We start from the raw sequence: 22,672 nt of genomic DNA, 5'->3' as shown, positions 1-22,672 counted from the left end.
TCAACCCTGGCTTAGTTTGTTCTGTCAGTGTCTGCCAGGTAGCCAAGTTTACCACTTGGCACTCTTGGGTCACTAACCTGCCTTTTCCTGTGTCCATCCTGCTTCCAGTCCCGTACGTGCAGCTCAGTCACCTGAGCACCGAGTCAGGTACCTTCTTCTGTGCTGGCCCCGCGCCCGCCTCCCAGCCATGCTCTCCTGGCTGCACTGGCTGCCCGCAGCATGTCCGTGGTTTCCCTGTGCAGTGAGAGCCCGATAGAACGCGGCTCATTGTGCCCCGAGAGAGTTAGCCTGCCGGTCCAGCCCTGGTCCCCCAGGAGTAAAGGGGTGGGTTGTAACAGCCAGGGTCACAGCAGCAGCTGAAACTTCACAGCGAGCCCTTCTTCCACCACCACCACCTACTGAGTGATCCTTGAGTTAACTCCCAGACACAGGGTTCTCAATTACGAGGGTCGGAGCCTATGCCCGGAGAATGCAGGAACTGACATCTTCTGACCCCAGCATTGAAATGACAGCTGGAGGAGTGGCTTCTTCTAAGACTAGAAGGACAGGCAGGGAGGTAGGCCAGGTTAGGCCCTTTCCTAGCCAAGCTGGAAGGACTTAGAGCCAGAGCAGTGGCACAGCAGACGTCTGACTTAAATAGACCCCCGGTGGGCTTTCTCGCAGTCAGCCTGCGCCTCAGTGCCTGTGCAGAGGCCAGCTCCAGGCCCACCTGCCCTCCCTGCCCCTCACCTGCCTACATGTCTCCTCCCCAGGTAGCAAGGGTCACCTGTGGACACGGATGGTAGTCTTGTTATATCGGGCTTGCACTGTGTGTGTGAAACACCTTTGTACTTGTGTGGTGTGGTTTGTCTTTCTTTGGTTTAGTCTTGCATGCATCACAGGTTTTGGTTACCTGTTTGGGTTTCCAAAGCCTTCTTCCTAATCACTGTATGGATGGCATGGGCATAGCTAAGAGGTTATACTCTGGACTTAGTTTACCCATTGTTCTGCTATAGACTAGAACCATCTGAGATTTCAGCCAGATCCAGAGGATTAAAGCAGCCTTGCCTAGAGCCCCTCACCTAGAGCAAAGTCGGATGGCTGTGTCTCGTCATGGTGTCACCTTAGATGATGGGTTGGGAAAGCTACATGTAAAGCCTTTGGTGAAACTTCTGGATTAGCTGAGCTTAACCACAGCTCTATCCTCTAGTCCTCTCCGTTCTCTCTTACAGTCCCATCTGCCAGCATGACCCGGCTCGCCCGATCCCGAACCCACTCCACCTCAAGTAGCATCGGCTCTGGAGAAAGTGCCTTCAGCCGATCTGTTGCCAGCAATCAGTCAGACGGAACTCAAGAATCCTCTGAGTCCCCTGATGTTCTGGACAGACACCACACCATGGAGGTGTCCTGCTAAGCAAATGCTCCTCCCCAGGACCATGCAAGTCCATCCTCCTTCAGACAGCCACTCCATAATATAACACTTCATCCAGCAACCTGGCATCTATCTTTAACTCCTGCATGGCCACTGATTCTCTCTTTCTGGTATCCTGGATTTATCATCCTCTCTGCCTGCCCACCCCCCTTTTTGTATGTACCAAGAACCACTTCCATGCCATTTCTGTAACATTCCAACCTCTTTAGCTGATCAGATCTCCATATCTTCTCTTACCAGCTTTTCCCTGTGCTTTCCCAACTATGTATCTAAGATTCTTTGATCCTGACGTATGTGTGTGAGCACGCGTGTCTGTGTTTGTGTGTGCATAGTTTTGTGATTTTAGACATGCTTTCTTGTAGAGCTTCTGCAGACAAAAAACAAAAAAAGGGACTCTTATTTTTGCGTTTTCAGTGGTGGTTTTAGGAGAAATATGCAGAACAGGTTTCTAGGTTAAGTAGGCCATTACATTCTCTTTCGGTTCCTTACTGATGGTCAAGATTTGCGAAGTGACTTCAGGAGAGAGCAGATCTGAGGAAGGTAGAAAATCATAATTCCTGTTTGGGCAGTTGATTATGACCAACAGAAGGAAGCCTGTTACATAGAGAAGCAGGCCAGGTGGCCAGCCACCTTCTCCTGTCCAATTGAATTCATGTATCCTATAAATAAAAGGAAGGGACATGTTCTCTTAGAAGCCCATGAACGATGACATTCTGATGCAATGTGGCGTTTTCCTGAAGGAATGAGTGTGGCTTAATTATTAGACTCTCTTAGCGCAGGAAGGTGGAAAACGAAATTCCAGGCCTCTGCTCTGTCAGAGCAAAATTGATCTCTCTGCAGTGTCCGATGCCACACACCAGACATCGGAAGGAGGCGCCTCCCAGGAGAAGAACTCTCCATCTCTCCATCCCCCCAGAAGGGAGAAGTATGGCCTGAAAATTATATAGATGTTGAGGAAATGGCTGGAGAGAGAGGAACAGACAACACAATATGATGCTTTATAAGTATAACCTTGATTTCAGAAGACTTAATGGAGCCTAAATGAAAGATAGAACCCATTTCTCAGAAAGTTAATCCTGTGAACTCCCTCTTGTAAGAGGGAAGGGGCCATAAGGGCACCCCATCCAGGTAGAATTGTGTTCGGTCTGCTGCTATATGAGGGGGTCACAGCCACCCAGAGAGTGTCTCCAGGAGGAGTGTGAAAACAGTTGCCACCCAGTAAGGGTCCCGCTTTGACAGCACAGAGATGTCAGCTCAGGGTTACACAATTTCAGTCCTAGGAAGGGGCTTTTCAGACATAGCATTCGCTTTCTGCTCAGATAGGGAATGCATCACTCTGCCGGAGTACGACTTTTTACAGATGATGAAATAAAGCTGTATATGTCTCATTGTTACCTAGTGGTTGGTGTGACTTCTCTCAAGCCACTTCCTGGGGCTCTGGTGGGGACTGCACATGGTCTTCATACTGGGTCACATACCTAATGATTATCCACCCAGCGAAACCATCCATTTACAGTGAGGAAACCAAGTCCCAGGATTAATCATTTGCCCGAGATCATCATGCCAGTAAGCCAGCTGGGATTGAACCCTGAGTCCACCTGACACACCTGTATTCCCCTCAAACGAAAAACCATGAGAAGCTTGATCGTGTGGTTTGTAATGGAGGAGAAGCTGAGGTCTCAGGAAGGCGTTCAGCATCTCAGCTCTGCCCTTCGTGCGCGGTTGCCGCGTCCCACCCCTCGTGCAGTAATCCGCAGCCACCTGCCAGGGCTCCACCAACAGACCAGGCTCTGTTTCTCCAGAAGGGGCTCTTTGTACCCTGCCCCCCAAGAATAATTCCAGGGGGGTGGCTATCCTAGATCAGCTCCAAATGATCCAGGGGCAGTGGCTACCAGTACACCCAGGTCGCAGTGTCTGTGGGAGGTACTTGTAAAATGACTTGACCCTGCCCCTCCTAGTAGAGGACAGAAAACCAGTGCCCGTGGGCAGACCAGGTGTCCGCGCTAAGTTCCTGACAACACCGTCCAACACGCAGTTCCAGAGCTGCAGGCGGTCTAACGGCCCCGGCTGCTCTAAGAACCCGCCCGGCTCCAGCCGTCTTGGCTGCATGGTGCGGATGGTTGCCTCTTTCCCAGCTTGGCTTTGTGCCTGGAGTCAGGCCCCAGCTGACTACACCCAGCTGGTCCTTCCCACACTCATCCTCTTCTCATTTTCATTTTCTTTCTTTCTATTCAGTATTATAAGAAAAAAAAGTTGGAGCGCATACTTTGTGAGAGGTAAGGAAGTGGCCAGGTAGACGCTACACACGATGACTGTGTTAAGCTTTTCCGTGTAAACTGTCTCACCCAGTTCTTGTGGCAGCTCTGCGAAGTGGGCAGTGCATTTTACAAAGAACAGTTGAGGAAAGTCAGGTGATATCGCCAGAGACACCTACTCGACAAGGTTCCTAGTTCTTCCAGAATCAGTGCATTTTCATGTGTTATTAAGGCTTTTATTGAGCACCCACTGCAGATCGAGCCCTTTCAACATCTTGTGTGACCCTCCTCTGATCCAGGTAGGTAGACCTATCGCAATTTTATGGATGAGAAGACAGGCCCAGAGGTAACTAACCTAAAAATAGTCAAGAAACTAATAGAGCAGCACATCTAGGCTTTAAACTCTCTGATTTTCAGGTGCCTCCCTGAGTGGAACGGGAGAGCATATGGTGGGATTATTTTTAGACCAGAGATATTCCCTGCTCATGGACCGCTCCTTAAGGCCAGTGCGAAAGGCTGTTTGTCAAATGGAAAGATGGACATCACTGTAGTGTGGCGGCAAGAGCAGGGGGTTGGGCCTGCGATCAGGTCCCTCCCAGCCACAGGCCACATCCTTGGGGGGCCGTCACCGACTCTAACATGCTGGTTAGAACTTTCTTAAAGAGGGGAGGCCTTCCACTCTGGCCCTCCACTCTCCACACCACATGCCTCAGGAGTTAAATCTCAAACAATCCTTCCCCAGGAGAAAGGGAGACCATGAGCCCAGGTACAGCAAGGCCCCTAAACAGGCTGCATTGTCTGTGAATGACAGTTTTGTGTTCAAAGCATCTGTCTCCAGGATTGCTAAGCCCCCTAAAGGGGAGATAACGAGTGGGTGTGATTATTTAGATGCTAATGAGCTGAGGTTTTTATTTAAATTTATTTGAATGTTAATAACTGATTTAAGCACACCAGTCCGAGACAGTTTTATCAGAGATTCTTCATCCTAGCAGAGTGAGTCTCAAGGTTAGGGAATGCATCATAAGGATCACCTGGAGGGCTTGTGAAGACAGGTTGCTGGCCCTCCACCATGGAGTTTCTGATTGGGTAGATCTAAGATGGGCCCTGAGAATCCTCCTATGAAATGAAGTCCCAGATGATACTGAGGCTACTGGCCTAGGGACGACACTTGAAGAACCACTGTCCAGGTCCTGCTACACACAGTGTGGCTCCCAGATGGTCAACATGGTTTTATCCACTGGGAGTTGTTGGCAGTGCAGAATCTTGAGCCCCACCCAGACTCACAGAACCAGAATCTACTGTTTAACAAGATCCCCAAGGGCTTCCTAGACACTAAAGGTTGGGACATATCCCTTCATGGCACTGCTTCCCATACTTGCCAGCCAGAGGAATCTCTTGGAGTGGTGAAGATTCAGAGTCTGGGGGCTGCTTCTCTGCTGACTTGGATTTAGAAGATGTGGGAGGGTCCCAGGGATCTGAGACTAGCGAGCCCCCTCAGGTGATGGTGACGATCAGGGAAGTCTGGCTACCCATTTACCTTGGGTCTGTGTCCCTCAGAACAGACCCAAACCCCAGAGCCAGATGAGAAACCTCTCTCTCCAGGATCGTGACGCGGCAGCTGCTTCTCCCCCACAAACAGGAACTTGGGGAAGGTGGCTCCTTGATGGTCTGTGATGCCGTCAGAGGAAACGGGTGGTTGTGAGAACCACAGAGCCTGCAGATGTGAGCCGGGAGCCCCAAGGACCCTGCAGCAGAGCTCAGAGACGCGGGTCCTGCTTCCCCGCCTGGCTGTACTTGACAGGGCCACCTACCCAGAGGTCTCTGAGGAGCACGGGGCTCCTGTCCCATCCCCGGGCTACAGACCGCTACCACAGGCAGATGCTGAGCTCCCCAAAGCTCCCTGAAGACTCTCACAGGCCAAGAGGTTTCTGGGTGGCCTAGAAGCAAGGACGTTGGTAGACTTCCAGAAGACACTCCACCCCACCGAGAGCTCCAACCTCTTCAGCTAAAGCATGCATCTTAGCTGGGCCCCCGCCCCAAGACTCTGATGACAGGAAACCAGTAAGTATGCTTGTTTGTGTTTTCCGATGGCCTTGGGACTGTGAGGAAGGATGGTCCCGTCAAGACGGAGTGGGCTGTATGGTTGGAAAATAAGCTCAAGGGAAAGGGGAGTTGGTTCTGCTGAGGCTGTGAGAAGCAGCTTCTGAGGGTCCTCCTCTCCCCCTTTGCTATTCCCTCCAGCTGCTTTTCATTCTGGTCCCATTCTGGTCCCATCTCAGTTCCCAACTTGCTGTGTGACGTGGGGACCCTCTCAGCGATAGCTGTATGGTGTCAGTGGATACGAGGAGTCTAGATTATAACCTCTGAAGGCACGTTCAGTTCCGGAGTCTACAGTTACTCTCAAAAAGGTCTTCAGCTGATCTTTCTCAGCTAAAAGGGAGGGCAGGGGTTCTCCCTTTAGCTCAGTCCAAATCTGTGACTTACCTCCACCACTGAGAAATGATCTTCAGAAGCACACACTCACAGAAGACTCGAGGTCACCTTCTCTGGGCCCTGGTCACTGTTTGTAATGGTATCCAAATTCTGCCGATCTCTCAAAAGGTCAAGTGCGATGATCAAAACAATGTGGGCCATGTGCTGACCTCAGCTGTCTTTAACTCTTTCCTTCCGCCCATGCCTGGGCCCCTGCAAAGTGCCTAACATGAGTAAGTTGTTCAGATACTTACACAGTTTTTATTAGATTCTTTCTCTTGAAGTTTGGGCCAATACCACCTCCTCCTCCTAGGTCTCCCCACCCACGGCTGCCCCCAGAAGTCTTCCCGACCTTGACCTGGCCAGGTGAAGGGAGCCGGCAGAGTGCTGGGGGCTGGCAGCCTGAGTGCAGGGTTCTCCTGCCTCCGTGGGCCCAGCCCCCACCCCCACCTGCAGCGGGAAGAAGCCTCTGGGTTTAGTGTGGTTGGTAACTGTGGTGACTGTCTTGCTCAAGGAGAAGAAAGTAAACTTCACTGAGCACACACTCCCTGCCGGGCTGCTCAGCTTCTCCTCACAACCTGTAGCATCAGTATTATTCCCAGGTTCACACATGAGACTCAGAGAAGTTGTCTGCTTTGCCTGAGGTCACACAGCTCGAGTTTGGTTGGTCTGAATTAAGCCCTCGCGCTAGCCAGGCATGATCTGTCCCAGGAGTTTTCTGAACCCATGTCTGTACCTCATACCCAAGGGGGAAGGAAAGGCTGGGAGCAGCAGGACTGTTGAAAACCTGACCATGAAGAGCTGGCTTGACCTTGAGGAAAGCAGAGACCCCAGGAGGCAGCAGCACCAGCTTGAGCTGCCAGGGTTTCAGGATTCCCAAGTCTGAGCAGGAAGTGGCTGCCAGGAGCCATCCCCTAAGGGTGGGCCTGAGCTCCCCCGGGAGGGAGAGCAAACAGATCCTGTTTTCCCCTTGTCGATGGCATGAGACGGCAGATGGTTTCACAGATAAATGTTCTAACCTCTAAAGCAGGACCTTTACTCCTCAGACAGGATGGCTGGTGAGGCCACGGGAGCCCCTCTACAATCATGGCGAGCAGCTGTCCTCACCCAGGGGTGGGGAGATGTTCAAAGGCACAATGGAGCCTGCCCTGTCCCCACACTGCTATAATCGTGTCCTGTCTCTAGAGAAAAGACTGAAACTGTCTCAAAGAATGAAACCACCTTCCTGCAACATCTTAATAATATATTGTTTGAAAAAATCAGCATTACCATGGAAACCTGAGAATTTAAATTATTCTAAGGATAATGGGCAAGATCCCCTGGAGAAGGAAATGGCTACCCACCCCAGTGTTTTTGCCTGGAGAATCCCATGGACAAGGGAGCCTGGCAGGCTACAGCCCATGGGGTTGCAAGAGTTGGGCACAGCTTAGAGATTAAACAACAAACAAGGATAAGACACCTATCCAAAGAGCTTATAATCACTCCATCCATTTAGATAATGTGCATCAAGTGCCATATGTGGGTGAAAATGCTGAGGAAATGGGCAAACGGAGAGATAGATCCTTGTTCACAGCATGCTATGGAATCGTGACTGGTTAAACAAGCACCCCAGTACATGAATAATTAAAAATTGGGAAGAGCACAGCAGGGAGCTGAGAGGGACACAAGGGAAGGTCCCCAGAAACAGCCTCTGGTGAAGTGACATTCAGGGTATGAGAAAGGAAAAACAGGCGCTGGCTAGCCTCTTCACACGCGTTATCTCTCAGGCCCGTATGGTGGGTGTCGTTATCCCCTTTTTCAAATGAGGAAATGGAGGCAAAGAGAGGGAAATGGTTCGACAACCAATCCTGGAAAGACTTGCAAGTCATCACTGTGTCATACAGTCTCCCAGGCATCTTACTTTGCCCTGTGACACTAGCCACTCAGTGTCAGCTAAGCTTGCGAGACACGCCAGCTCCCAAGCCCCCTCAGATCCCCCTTGCCCACCTAGCCATGGGTCCCAGTGTGCCTGGAAGGAATGAACTCTGTCCTGTCATTGGCCCCTGCCTCCCAGGTAACAGAATGTGATCCCAGGTCAGGCAGTGGTTCTGAGGAACCATAGCAATGAGTAGCTAGGGCTGGGGGATTCAGGGAAAACTTCCTGGGGAGGGTGGGATACAGACAGGCCGGAAATGGGAAAAGGGTCTTCCAGCCAGTGGGAGGGGACTTCACACAGGGAAAGGCCCAGAAACATTGAATGGAGCATGGCTGCAGCATAGAAAAGATGGGATGGAAAGAAAACAAGTTCCGGTTTGCAGAAAGCCTTCAGAGTCTGGTGGGGAGGGGCTGGAGCCTGGTCCTGACTGGAGGGATCTCATTCCCTTGTGTCGGCCAGGAGGTCAGCAGGGCTGAGCTGGGGCAGGGTGGGGTGGAGGGAGGGTGGGCAGGAGCAGGAGGAGGTGGGGGTCTGGGCACCAAGCTCGGGCAGCCGTGGCACGTCCCCATCACAGCATCTCTTTCAGATTTCTCTTGGCGATGTGCTCCTGAGTGTTCTTCTGAGGAACGATGGGAAGTCAGCCCAGCAGGGGGAAAGCCCTTCCAAGCCCAAGCTTCAGCCCCTGTGTGCAAAACCAAGATCCTGAGCCCATGCAAGCAGGTAGGCTGTGGGCCCCAGGGCAGTCACTCCAACACAGCTTTAAGTATCAACACAGCTTTGAGCGTTTGCCTCCCCATGAACCACACGGCCAGGGTTCCTGCTCTGGGGGAGCATACATATTAGTGGTCAGAACATTAAAACAGATAAACTAGAATATGTGAGAGGGTGACAGGAGCGAACCGGAGGGTGTGATGGGCCCCCAGGCATCTCCCACGGCTTCGCTCCTCCTAACTCAGCTTATCCAGAGACTGAGCTGCAGTTCTCAGACCAGCCCACTTTCGCTGCTCTCCAAAGCTGCACCGTCCATTACCACAGCCACTAACCTTATGTTGCTATTTCGGTTTAGACTGAAATTAATTAAAATCAAAGATTCAGCTCCTCAGTCACACCAGCCTTATTTTAACTGCTCACCAGCCATATGTAGTTAGTAGCTACCTTATTGGACAACACAATTATAGAACATTTCCATCAGCACAGAAAGTTCTGCTGGATGGTGATGCTGTTATCCTGAGAGGTGCTGTGAAATACTTGAAGCAAAATAGAGCTATGATGCCTGGAAAAAGTGAGTTCATACAAGGCATAGGCTGAACCTATCATTGTGGTTTTCTAAGGCAGTCCTGACTAAAAATGTCTGTGTTTATGATGATTCAGTTCAGTTCAGTTCAGTTGCTTAGTCGTGTCCGACTCTGCAAGCCCATGGGCTGCAGCATGCCAGGCTTCCCTGTCCATCACCAACTCCCTCAGCTTACTCAAACTCATGTCCATCGAGTCGGTGATGCCATCCAACCATCCCATCCTCTGTCGTGCCGTTTTCCCGCCTTCAGTCTTTCCTGGCATCAGGGTCTTTTCCAGTGAGTCAGATGATTAAGATGATTAGGCCATCAAAATATCCTGCAGTATCTAATACTTTGATGTTAGAACTATAGCCCCAGTTTGTTTCTTGTTCCCTAAAACAGCCCACAAATCCTTTCTAACATCACTTTCTTTGTTTTTAACATCACTTTCTGATTTGGGGTTTTGATAATGCATTTGTCAGCAGCCCCCAGAGAGAGAGAGAACTAGTAGAGTATGTGTGTGCACACATGTGTAAGAGAGAATTTAAGAAATTGTCCCACACAGTTGTGGAGTGGCCAGTCTGAAGTCTGCAAGGCAGGTCAGCAGGCTGGAGACCCGGGAGGAGTTGATGCTGCTGAATTCCAGAGTGGAGCCTGGAGGCAGGATTCTCTCTTCCTCCAAGGACGTCAGCCTTTTTCTCTCAGTCTTCAACTGACTAGAGAAGATCCACTCACATTGTGGAGGGTAATTCAAAACCTCCTGATTTAAATCACTAGAAAAGACCCTGATGCTGGGAAAGATTGAAGGCAAAGGGAGAGCGGGGTGGTGGAGAATGAGATGGTTGGATGGCATCACTGACTCGATGGACAGGAAGCTGAGCAAACTCCAGGGAGGACAGAGAGGCCTGACGTGCTGCAGTCCATGGTGCTGCAAAGAGTTGGGCACAACTTTATGACTGAACAACAACTGACTTAAATGTTAATCTCCTTTAAAAAAAACAGCAGCATGGCAGCATCTAGACTAGTGTTTGACCCAATATCTGAGTACTGTGGGCTAGCCACACTGACACTCAAAAGTAACCATCACAGATAACAAGATTACTCTAAACCATCAGCACTTCTAGGAGGAAGAACACAGCCACACAGTTACACAGAAGTGGCAGAGTGCAGAGCCACAGTCTGGATGTCTGTGTTTGGTGGGTGTTGCCCCCAATCTGAGAAGTCCTCTACATTGGCAGGGGCGTCCTTTCCACTTCTCTGCCTGCATCCCCAATATCCTCCTCTTTTTTTTTTTTTGTTTAATTTGTTTTCTTTTTGGCCACACCGCACAGCATGTGGGATCTTAGTTCCCCGACCACGGATCAAACCCGTGCCCCCTGCAGTGGAAGTCAGTAGTGTCCTAACCACTGGACCCCCAGGGAAGGGCCAGTATCCTCCCTTCTTTAATACCAGCCTCCCCCAGATCCCGGATCCAGGTGTTATCGACACCTGGACCCTGCAGACACCTGGTGGGCAGGCAGCTGCCTCCTCTTCGCCACTCACTGTACACCCAGAGTCTGGGGCCCTGCAGGAAGAGATCTGGAAACCACACAGACCTCCACCTTGTTTCCTCTGAATCAAGCCACAGGCAGTGCCCCCAAGGCAACTCTGACTCACAGCGAGGCAGCTGAGAGGGGTGACCCCCAGCAGGTGTGCTGGGGCCCTCCCTGCCTGTGGGAACAGAGGGGAACTGGGTACCCCCCTCTCCCAGGGTCTCCAGGGGAAGGACAGGCCACAGCTGTGGACAAGGCAGGCATCGCCCCGAGACAGGAGCTAAAGCAACCATCAGTTACAGTTGTTTTAGATTTTGGTTACAGTTTTAAGGGTCTCCGATTCAGAGTGTGAGCTGAGGGGCTCGTCAGGGAAGGGACACTTCATTTCATCCAAAGAGTGAAGGATGAAGGTGACTCAGCCACTGGAGGGGGCCCATCAGGGGGCAGCATGTGCAACTCAGTGGCTCCTGGGGATGCAAAGCCAGGGCTTCCAGAAGGGAAAGGGGCCCTTCTGGCCACCTGCTTCCATTCTTGTCACAGGACACTCTCAGACTTACTCACACCATGTATTTGAGCATCAGGCATTCCTCTGCCCTGTGGGGTGGCCAGGCCCCAGGCTCTGAGGACTCCAGTCTGGGGTCAACAAGGGGATCTCCACATGGGTCTGGGAGAACATGCAGGAACCGGTCCATTTCCAGAATCTCAGCCTCACTCTGTCGATGTCCTGGAGGCCCTCAGCCCCCATAAAGAGTCCAGCTCTGAGTCTGCCCCGCCCTGTCCCCTGGGTCTTTGTCTGTCCTCTTCTCTCCCTCCCTCACTTCCTAGGGCCCCAGCTCTGTCTAGAGGGCCTCACAGAGGCCTCTCAGGCCCTGAGGAACATCTATGAGTTACATAAACCTTTCTTTCTGGCCCTGACTGCTTCTCATAGCTTGATGCAGAGGCCCCTACTGAGATGGGACGAGGAGGAATGGGAGGGGGGCCTCTGGGGTGTGGGTGAAGGGTGCTCAGTAGGATGGGATTTTTCAGTAAAAGTGGGCCTGGACAGGCCTCAGGAGGTCTAGTTAGACGGGACAGTCTGGGCCCCAGTGGGGCGAGGGGATGAACATCCTGTGCTAAAGGCAGCCGCTTGCCACCCGCTCTCCAACTTCACGGTTAGGCCTCAAGGCCCCTGTGTTCTCAGGACCAGTCCGGGGTGGGGGGGTGTCGGGGTGGGGTGGGGTGGGGTCGGGGTGGGGGTGGCTCTGTCTCTGTGACTCCCTCTTTGCATGTCAGCCTCCCAGGCAGTCTGGGCCTTTCAGAGATGTGCTGTGCAGGCCAGTCCACCCACCCTGGGCCCGTGGGTGGAGAAGGACTCCCAGCAGAGTGCCCTGCGGAGCCTCAGTTGCCTTGCTGTGTCATGGGGCTGAAGAGAGATGATGCATACAGCAGGTGCTCAGCAAGATATGGCAAGTGTATGGCTCAGACACTCGACAGAGCCACGCGCTCCTGCTGGGTGCCTGCTCTGGGCCAGGCCTGTCTCAGCGGGCCTGGGGCTGCACTTCTGAGGGGACAGCACAGACTTGGGCCTGTGGCTCAGAACAGAAGTCACGAGAGAACCACTCTTCCCACGTGCAGGCACTCCAGAGTTACAGTGCCCGTCCAGATGGGTGATGTCCTGGGCCCCTCGAGGAGCCCTCACCCTCCTGTGTTCCCCTCCCAGCCCCTCAAAGCTGGTCCATCTGGTAACCACCTCATCAGTGCCTTTCAGAAGCTGAGCTCAGAAATCCAGGCTAATACCTGCTTAGAACTGTCAGTTTTAAGTTTGCTGAGCAGCAGAATTCCTCTATCAAAATCTCCTATGAAGATCTGTGTAACAATGGGGTTGTAGGGACTTCCCTGGTGGTCCAATGGTTAAGCATCTGCCTGCTAGTGCGGGGGACATGGGTTCTATCCCAGGTCCAGGAACTAAGATCCCACATGCTACAGGGCAGCTAAGCCTATGCGCCTCGACCACTGAGTCCACGCACTCTGGAGCCCATACTCCACCCACTGCAGCAAGAAGCCCACGCACTGCAACTAGCTGGAGAGTAGCCCCTACTTGCTGCAACTCAAGAAAGCCTGTGCGCTGCAACAAAGACCCCGCACAGTCAAAAAAAAAAAAGGGGGGGGTGTAGTCAGGAGCCCCACTCCCCTTGCCGCACCAGTCCTCTCTCTCTCTGAGGGGCCCCAGGAGATGTCTGGGTGCCCTAGGGCTCCACACAGCCCTGTGGAAAAGCATCAGATCCAGGCACCCTCTGGGAGCCCAGCAGACATGCCGCCCCGGGTGCCTGTGGGAGGACTGATAGAGGAGCCCAGCCTCCGCTGGACCTCACGTCTGGCCAGAAGGTGACCGCCTCTGTCCCTCCCTCCAGAGAGGAGCCAGGCCAAGGCTGTGGCCCTGGGCAGTTTCCCAGTGGGCGAGCAGGCAGAGCTGTCGCTGAGACTGGGTGAGCCGTTGACCATCGTCTCGGAGTAAGTCTTTCCAAGGGCACTGGGAGGGGTGCTCTGTCCCTTCCCCCAATCCCTAAAGATGCACTCATGGGGGAAGGGGCCCCTTCCAGGAGAAAAGAGCGTGGCCTTTGGTTCTGAGCTCACACAAGCTGAGTGTCTACAGCTTGACACTCCTGCAGAGAGAAGCAGTGGGGAGGGGCCCTGAATCAGACATCTGCTGCCCAGGAGGTACCTGGATCGGCTGGTGCAGGGAAACCTGGGACACTTAGGTGGGACAGGTAGCCACAGGACCCAGCCTGGAGGGTCCCCATGAATCCCCCAGGAGCACTTCCCAGGGCCTGGCCTTTCTGAGAAGGGAGCCCCCTCATCCTTCTCTCTCCAGGGATGGAGACTGGTGGACGGTGCTGTCAGACATCTCAGGCAGAGAGTACAGCGTACCCAGCATCCACGTGGCCAGAATCTCCCATGGGTGAGTCCCCACCCCAGGCCCTGCCTCGGGGGGGCTTCCTGCTGTCTCCTCCCACACGTGTGGTTCTGTACGCCCAGTCTTACCTGAGCAGAGCTGGCGTCAGTGGCGAATCAGGCCAGGACCCTGTCCTCCAGAGGAGCTAACAACTGACTCTCTTAGGTCAGCCTGTAAGGCTTGGGAGCCCAGGGGAGGGGGCTCGTGAAGGCCTCATGGAGATGTGGCGCCTGGTCCTTAGAGGGTGGCCAAGAATTTGGTGAGGAGGGCACGGCAACCCACTCCAGTATTCTTGCCTGGAGGATCCCATGGACAGAGGAGCCTGGCAGGCTGCAGTCCATAGGGTCACAAAGAGTTGGACACAACTGAAGTGGTTTAGCACACACGCACACGCAAGAATCTGGTGGTGGAGAATGCTGAGCATCAATGTCCCCAGGGAGCCTCCTCGGGCGGTCCTTCCAAGAGGTATTTACTTGGGATGACTGGACTTGGGCACACATAGTCTCTTACAAAGTGTGAGCCATATTTTGCCAAGAGTAAGGGACAGACTGACTCCCGAGCAAATTCTGTGTCGAGAGAAAGGCAGTGAATAACCTGGAGCCAGGAATGTGTCCCTGTGTGTGCTGTGACAGCCGCTCTTCAGTTCTAAGGAAAACTCAGAACTCAGGGACGGCCTTACTTTCTGAAGCTTCACGGGATGCCTGGCTCTGATCCTGAGACATGAGAACCCCTCACAGAATCAGTTCACACAGAGGTCGGGTGAAACCCACCTGGCCTACACATCTCTCCGTGGCCTAGGCCTGCTGGGCAGAGTTTTGTGTCCAAAGCTGACACTGAAGTTTGAACTGAGGAGACACCGACTACCTGTAAGAGTCAGTCCCCTTTCTGACCATGACTTCATTCGTAGCCTCTTTATGAAGGGATGTGTTTTATTTGCTATAAAATTAGGCTAAGTTTGCTGCTGGCACCAAGAGAATCACAGCTTCTCTATTTACTTGGGATCAACTCAACCCTGACTCTGGCTTAGACTGTGAAAATTCAGACAATGACAGCCATTTCCATCAAATTGGCTTCTTAAGGCTTTGCTTGGGCCCCCCAGCCTGATGCTGGGAAAGATTGAAGGCAAAAGGAGAAGAGGGTGGCAGAGGATGAGATGGTTAGATAGCATCACCAACTCAGTGGACTTGAATTTGAGCAAATTCCGGAGATAGTGGAGGACCGAGGACCTGGTGGGCTACAGTTCATGGGGTCACAAAAAGCTGGACACGACTTAGCCACTGAACAACAGCAACAGCCCAGGAATGACTCGGGACAGTGTGACGCAGATGGACTAGTACGCCAAAAACTTCCTGCAAAACTTCCTTTAACTTTCCATGGCAATGAAGTCCCTCGTGGACATATATGGGTGAGGGATTAAATGAAGAGAGAAGGAAGATGGGGGCTCAGAATTATCAAGAATCCCAGCATCAGAAGCACGTATGGAGATCCGTGGGCTACATGATTTTTTTCCTCAAAATTTTAGAATGTCTTGAACATTCTAGTTCCAAACTTTCAACCCACAAATAAGCTCCAGTGGAAGTGAGATTTCAGTGATAATGGGTAAATGTTCACCTGCACACCATTTGGCTACATAGTTAAACTTTAAACTGTTCAAATAAAATATTCACTAAACTTAAAAAAAAAAAAGGAACAATTCTTAGAGAGGTGAAGGCTTAGAAATGTGAGTGAATGGCGTAGGGGCGCTGGGGGAACTGGGTGGGTGACAGGAGAGGATCTGGGATCACCTAACCTGCCCCCAGACCCTGGCCATTTGGGAATGAGGTCTCCAGTCAGAGAAGACTGGGGCTGACCCTGTGAGATTGTCCTCTGAGGGCCCTGGAGCCAGGACCAGGACACAGCTGCGGGGCCTGAGAGACTCCGAGGCCAGCTCTCCATGGGACAGTTGAAATTGGAGGTCCACAGAGGCAGGAGAGGTTCCAGTAGGGTCTTGGCCCACCCACCCTCAGGCTGACCCCCGACCGTCTCTCCCCACCCCCAGGTGGCTGTATGAGGGCCTGAGCCGGGAGAAAGCTGAGGAACTGTTGCTGCTGCCTGGTAACCGCGGAGGGGCCTTCCTCATCCGGGAGAGCCAGACCAGGAGAGGTGGGTAAGCTCAGCGCCACCCTGGGCTCGTCCCTGTCGTGCCAAGAGTCAGGTGTGATGTGACTCGGGGGTAGCGATAGGAGGCCAGATGTGAAGGGCTGGAGACTGGCCTCGGAGTCGGGCGGCCTGACTAACTGACCACATGCCAAGAGAACCCATCAACAACAGGGAAAGGGGACCCCCCTGGTGGCTCCAAACGCAGGGGGCCCGGGGTTTGGTCCCTGGTTGGGGAACTAGTTTCTATATGCCACAACTAAAGATCCCATTTGCTGCATCTGGGACCCGGTGCAGCCACATAAATAAGTGAAAATATTAAAAAAAAAAAAAAAAAATGAGGCAATGACTTGCATTTCCAAAAGTGGGTGTGAATTGCCCACAGAAGGGATCTAGGCTCAGCCAACGCTTTGGCAACCAGGACTTATCATATAGTCATAGGAGAGTATAGTCATTCCCTGCCTTGACCAGCAATGATTTCTCCTCCCCAAGACACAACAGAATCCTGATTTGGCAAAATGTTGACAAGTTGACAAGGTCTCTGTGCTTTGGGTCATTAGCCAGTTGGAGCCAGAGAACCCACCAGGAATCACCTCATGACCCTCCTCTCTCTGCTGTGCAGATGGGGAAACAGAGGCCCACAGAGGGATGGAGACCTGTCACGCTGCACATCCAAATGGGGCCGCTCACACCCCAGGTTCAGGGCCTTTGCAAACTAAACATGAAGACAAGTCTGTCTCTGATGCCCTTGCTTACTCTCTGAACTGCAGCCGGATGTCCCTTACAGCAGGGACAGAGACGAACAATGTTCACATTTATGTTAGGCCCTTTAATTGCCTTCACACAACCCTGTTGCAGGGTCAGGGGTTGTACTTACAATGTTCCCATTTTACAGTTGAGGAAACTGAGACTTTTAGAGAAGAGAAACGATTTCCCTAGGGAGATACAGATAATAAGTGCAGAGCTGGGGTTCAAACCCAGCTGAGGTTCATCTCACTTCAGACCCCCAAGAGAGGCCCACCTATGATGATAACGGTGATTCATTGCAACCTCAGGGATGGACTGGGGAGAGGCTCTGTAGGATGGGCTTTGTGTGCTTGTCCTAAACTGAACTAACTTTGATGCATTGTCTGGGGTGTACTCGATTCTCTACTCAAGTCTCTCTCCTGGGGCTCCTTCCAGCACATGTTTGCCTCTCCTTTCCTTTCTTCTCCTTTTCTTCCTTCTTCCCGTCCCGACTCCACTTCTCCCCAGCCCCTCCTACTGTTTTCCAGAAAGTACTAGCATCACCCCCTCACACACCCTTAGGCTGACCAGGGTCCGGGGCTGGCTCAAGTGCGGTAGCTACAAACAGGAAACCACAGCGGTGCTGTTGGGGGCAGGGGTGCTGCAGACCAGGCCCCAGTGAGCTTGAGAAGCCACAGGAAGTGCTCCAGTGCTCAGCTGCCCCACCCCCACCCCTTCTCTGGCCTGATTGAACCCCAAGAGCATAGTGACCGGAACTTATTGCCACTCTTCCCCCTTCCTAAGAAGGTATATATACAGGAAGAACCAGTGGAGAAATAAAGGAGAAAGCAGATAAGAATCCGTAGGGTCTTTTTTTTTCCTTCCAGTTTTATTGAGACATAACTGATAGCCAGCACTGTATGAGTTTAAGGTGTAAAAGGTCCATAAGATCTCTAAGGATCCACAGAACTGTTGGGATTACGGTTAGATTTGACTCTAAAGTTTCCCACAGCAATGCCAGAAGGGATTAGTACAGAAGGCAGCTCTCATAAAAAAAGAAAGAAAATTGCCAATTCTACAGGAAAGGCAGCAGTTTCCCATTACTAATTTTTGATCTCTCATCTGGGGCTTCCTTTTGGAGAATGCTTGTCAAGAAAATGGGTCATGACCCACTTGTGGGTCAAGAAATCAGGTTAATTCGGTGGTTATAGACCAGTGGGTCTCAAACCCGGGTGGCCATCAGAATCACCTGGAGCGTTTTTAGACCAAAGACCTTGTCCAGGCAGTTCTGATTTTGTAAGTCTGGGGCCTGAGAGTTTGCCTGTCCAACAAGTTCGCAGTTCATGCTTGCTACTGCTAGCCTGGGGACCACACTTTAAGATCTAGACCTAATGGGCTTCCTAGGTGGCTCAGTGGTAAAGAACCCACCTGCAAATGCAGGAGATGCAAGAGATGCAGGTTCGATCCCTGGATCAGGAAGATCCCCTGGAGTAGGAAATGGCAACCCACTCCAGTATTCTTGCCTGGAAAATCCCATGGACAGAGGAGCCTGGTGGGCTACAGTCCAGGGGATCGCAAAGAGTCAGACACGACTGATGTAGACCTTGGCTTTGTATTAGAATCATCTGGGGGAGATTTATAAATTACTGATGCCTGCCCTCCACCCCCAGACTTACTGATTTAATTGGAAAGGGGTGTGGCCTGGGCCCTGGAAGCTATAAAAGCCCCTCCATCCCCAACCCTGGGTGATTCTGATGTGCAGCCAAGGTTGAGACCCGTTAAGCTGGTGAATGTGGACCGGTGAGTGTTTAAAGTGAAGTACAGCTGAAACATTAGGGTGCCTCACTGGGGTTGGGGAAAATACTACTTCATCAAACTTCTGTTTTTAATCATTTTAACTGTGTCCTGGGTCACAGTGTAAAATTTCGTAGTGTGGTTTGTGGTCAAAAAAAAAAAGTTTGACACTAAAGCTGTAGGGGCCCAAGTGACGCCATAGGATGGAGGTTCTGAGACCCGAGTATACAGGTATCGTCAGGGAAACATCTTGCCAGTGTGTTCCTGGGCCCCACCGCAGACCTGCTGAATAAGACGTGGGGCGCAGAGGTCAGAAATCTGCTTTCGTCACAAGCTGTTCGGACAGTTCTCCTGTTCTTTTAAGTTGGAAAACACAGTTCCAATCTAGGGAACCCAAAATCAAGTAATGAGAGACAGTGTTTTTCCATGTTTGCATAATGCATCTTGTCATATATAACGGTAATTAACTGTTGACTGAGTGGGTGAAACCAGGATCAGCTTTTCTTTGGCCCAAGGTGCAGATGTACCTCTGGGAGGGGAATTCTACAGGGGCTTTGAGCCTGTGGGTGGACCAAGGAGGAAGTCCTGGGGCACTGAGCTCCCAAGAACACAATTCAGGGCCTGGAGTCGGGAGGGGAAGAGGTCTCTACATCTTCCCCGAGAGTCCCTCTGGCATACCTTGTGTTCTAGGGAGCCATGGCAGGGCCTGAGTCAGGCTGAAAATCTTGATGTGTGAAGGGGCTCGAAGGACTTCTGGAGGTCCCAGGACTGCTCCAGAGGTCAGAGCCAGGACCAGACCCCAAGAGCACCACCCTCTTGCCTTCCTACTGTCCTACTGTGTGTTGATACTCTGTTGAGCATAAGAGATTGATGAGCTGTACACGCTTCCTGCCCCTGAGGGGCTCAGCTCTGTGCGTTCTGTCAGCTGAGAAGCACTTATAAGCATCTCCTCTGGGTCAGGCCTGCTAAGTTGTGGCTCCTGCCCTTAGGCTCCAGACAGTTGAGGGTCCAAGGTGCAGCATCCTCCAGGCTCTTAGCTTCTCAGAGGTCTCAGTGGAGGTTCAGAGCTTTTAGTCTAATCCCTCACACCACTGTGGACCCCTCCCCTCCTCCTGGCATCATCGTCAGAACACCTGGGAGAACCTGGTGCCTGACCCCACAGGTTACTGCAGGCCAGCCTGTGACCTTGGCTAAGCCTGCCTGAGCTTCCTGCAACCCCAGTACCTTGCCTTTTCCCCCATGGGTCTCCCAACGGCCCTGCACCAGCCGCAGCTCACACAGCCTGCCTTCCGGCCCACTGCCTACCAGAACACTCCGTGAACAAACACTCCTTGTTCTTTCCATTGCTGCATCCTTGCACACGAGCCTCCCTCAGCCTGGAAAGCCCCCTCCTCCGTTCTTCCACTTGGCTGACTCCTACTCATCCTTCACGACCCATTGCAATGTCAGTCCCCAGGTTGTTTGCCACCCTTTGCTCTCAATTCCCATAGCTACCTGAAAAGACCTCTTCTGTAGCCCCAAGACATTTATTTCTTAAAACAAAGTCGGGTGTGTGGTCTAAGAGCAGGGGAACTAAACATAAGGATGAGGACCATAAAGGAAAATTCTGGCTGAGGCATGTGCCAGTGAGATGTCTCTGGCACATGCCCCAGAGAATGAAGATCTGACTACCTGTGTCCCGGGCTCGCATAGTGCCAGCTCCTGCTCAACAGATATTTACTGGATAAATGGATGAGTGAATGAGTGCATGTATGTACACTGAGGGGAGGAGAGAGGGTGAAGAACTGGGGCAGGGTACACTGCCCCCTCACACCGTCGGTGCTCACAGCAGTTGGCGTACAAACGGTGGCAAGGACTCCGCAAGTCTGCTTTTAATCATGGCTGTGTCCAGTGTTCATCACTGAGATTCAGTAATTCATTCAGCAAATATTGCATGGTGACTCTGTGCCAGCCGCTCCTGTAAGTGGTGGGAATTCAACAACAGAAAAAGCAAAATACCTGCCCACAGTTTAGTTGGCAACGTGGACAGTGAACAAATAGTAATTAAGCATCTGATCATGGCAAGTGCCCTGGAGTAGGAAATGGCAACCCACTCCAGTGTTCTTGCCTGGAAAATTCCATGGACAAAGGAGCCTGGCGGGCTGCAGTCCATGGGGTCGCAGAGTCAGACACGTCTGAGCACACACAGCAGCACGGCAGGTGCCACAAAGGAACAAGAACGCAGCAGTTAGGAGGAGCCCAGTAAACAGGCGCATCCGCTGCGGGAGGCAGGTGCGTGCCTGGAGCAGGTTCAAGGTCACCGAAAGTCAGGTCACACAAGGTGTTGCCAGGGTGAGGGCTTCTGATCTATTTTAAATGTGACAGGGAGGGTTCTAAGCAGGGGAGTGACATGATCTGATCCCTATACTGTGCAAAGAGAGGATCTGGCAGGTGATGAGGTGAAAGTAGGAAGCCACAGTAAGAAGTCATTGGCTTCCAGATTTGTTCTGAACGTAGCCAGTACATTCAGGTTTTTCTGTAGGGCTGGAAGGGAGATTAAGAGAGAATGGAAGCTGTGAGGGGTGATGCTGGAGTTAGGAGCTTAGTAATGGATGAATCGTGCTGCTGTTTTCTGAGATGGGAAGATGGTGGGCAAATAAATTAGAACCATCCCTCGTGAGGCTCACCGTTGGTTATATGATGGGTGGGGTAGTGTTGAGGGAGAGCTGGGGCTTCTCCCAGGCAGAGAACGAGCTCTGGAGAGTTGTCTGAGTAGGAACTGAGTTGTAAAAGGAAGACTTGGTGTTGACTCAGGTGGAAGAGTGTTCCATATAAAGGGAACAATGTGAGCAAAGAGGCAGAGAACGGATAAGGAGTGTTGGATGCTTGCTGTATGCCAGACCCTGCTGAATGTTTTACCTGCTTTACCATCTGAATCCTTGTGGCAATCTCCTGAGACAGGGACAATTATTATCCCCCTTTATAGATGAAGAAACAAATCTGAGAGGTCAAATAGTGTCTTAAGAGACACAGGTAGGGTTATAGTATGCAGGGATGTTATATGGTGTGACTATGGGATATGAACCCAGAAAGTCCAAGTTTAGAAGACGTCCTAAAGCTGGGAGACAGCAGTTGATATTTGGGACTGGCTGCAGCATGCAGTGAGATGGGACAGCAGGACACCAGGCACAGAGAGTGGTCACAGATGGTCTTGGTAGGAGACCTGTCCCCCCCTTGGGGTTGGCAGAGCTTATTAGCTCTGAGTCTGCCAGTCAGGTCCTCAGTGTAGCTGTGAGGACTCTTCCTGGTTCTGGTAGCTGTGGTGACAATGGCCAAGATGGGGTGGCTGGAGAACCAGGCCCCATAGAGGAACTTGGTCACTTAGTTCAGCTCACTGGTTGACCTCCAGAGACTATTTTCAGATAATGTAGCCCTTTCCCAACCAGAGAACTTTTTCAGGGTGACAGCACAGCTCCAGAAGAGATACTTTTCTTTTTTAAAAAAAAATGTTGGCTGCTCTGGGTCTTCATTGCTGCAAAGACTTTCTGTTGTTGCGGTGAGCAGGGGCCACTCCTTGTTGCAGTGCCCGGGCTTCTCATTGCAGTGACTTCTCTTGTTGAGAGCACAGGCTCTAGGTGAGCAGGCCTCGGTGGTGGCAGCACACGGCTCAGCAGTTGTGCTTCATGGGCTTAGTTGCTCCGTGGCATGTGGGATCTTCCCTGACCAGGGACTGAACTGGTGTCCCCTGCATTGGCAGGCGGACTTTCAGCCACTGGACCACCAGGGAAGCCCCAGAAGAGATTCTTAAAGATACAAAGTCAAGGTGTCTCCAGAGTCAGAAGACAAAGAAAAGGAAGCAGGGACCCTACTCCATACTTCTCAAAGTGTACTGATTTCATAGCCGATAGCCTTGCTAAATTCACTTATTAGTTCTAGTAGCTTTTTTGCAGCTTCCTTAGGTTTTTCTACATATATGATCACACATTATCTATAAATAGTTTAATTATTTTCCAACTCATAGACCTTTCTTTTTTTTTCTTGTCTTGATTGCACTCGCTACAACCTCTAGTATATAACAAGTTGTAAGAACATTCTTGCTCTGTTCTTAATCTTAGAAGGAAAAATTTAGTCTTTCCCATTAAGTATGATGTTACTTATAGATTTTTCACAGATCCTCTATGTCAGATTACGAGGAAGTACCCTTCTGTGATAGCAATATAGTTCCCCAATAATGTCTAGGTCCTAA

At 51.6% G+C, this 22,672-nt stretch overlaps 2 protein-coding genes across 4 annotated transcripts in view; both read left to right on the top strand.

The window, feature by feature from the left end:
* NDRG3 (NDRG family member 3) overlaps positions 1-2,805 on the top strand; it is a 64,157-nt gene extending 61,352 nt beyond the window's left edge. For both annotated transcript variants that reach the window (XM_061127202.1, XM_061127203.1), the window contains exon 16: positions 1,212-2,805. In XM_061127202.1, coding sequence (XP_060983185.1) covers positions 1,212-1,393 — 182 coding nt within the window. In that variant the 3' untranslated portion in view covers positions 1,394-2,805. The remainder of the gene's footprint in view (positions 1-1,211) is intronic.
* Positions 2,806-5,155: 2,350 nt separating this feature from the next.
* SLA2 (Src like adaptor 2) overlaps positions 5,156-22,672 on the top strand; it is a 25,673-nt gene continuing 8,156 nt past the window's right edge. The window contains exons 1-5 of one of the 2 annotated variants that reach the window (XM_061127206.1): positions 5,156-5,727; positions 8,628-8,773; positions 13,250-13,349; positions 13,711-13,797; positions 15,830-15,933. In XM_061127206.1, the coding sequence (XP_060983189.1) occupies positions 8,683-8,773; positions 13,250-13,349; positions 13,711-13,797; positions 15,830-15,933 (382 nt within the window). In that variant the 5' untranslated portion in view covers positions 5,156-5,727; positions 8,628-8,682. The remainder of the gene's footprint in view (positions 5,728-8,627; positions 8,774-13,249; positions 13,350-13,710; positions 13,798-15,829; positions 15,934-22,672) is intronic. The other variant, XM_061127205.1, reaches the window with a different exon arrangement.

This window comes from Dama dama, chromosome 23 (genome assembly GCF_033118175.1).
Source record: "Dama dama isolate Ldn47 chromosome 23, ASM3311817v1, whole genome shotgun sequence".
NCBI lineage: Eukaryota > Metazoa > Chordata > Mammalia > Artiodactyla > Cervidae > Dama > Dama dama.
The sequence above is the reverse complement of the archived record's forward strand: the minus strand, read 5'-3'. Positions and strand labels throughout refer to the sequence as shown.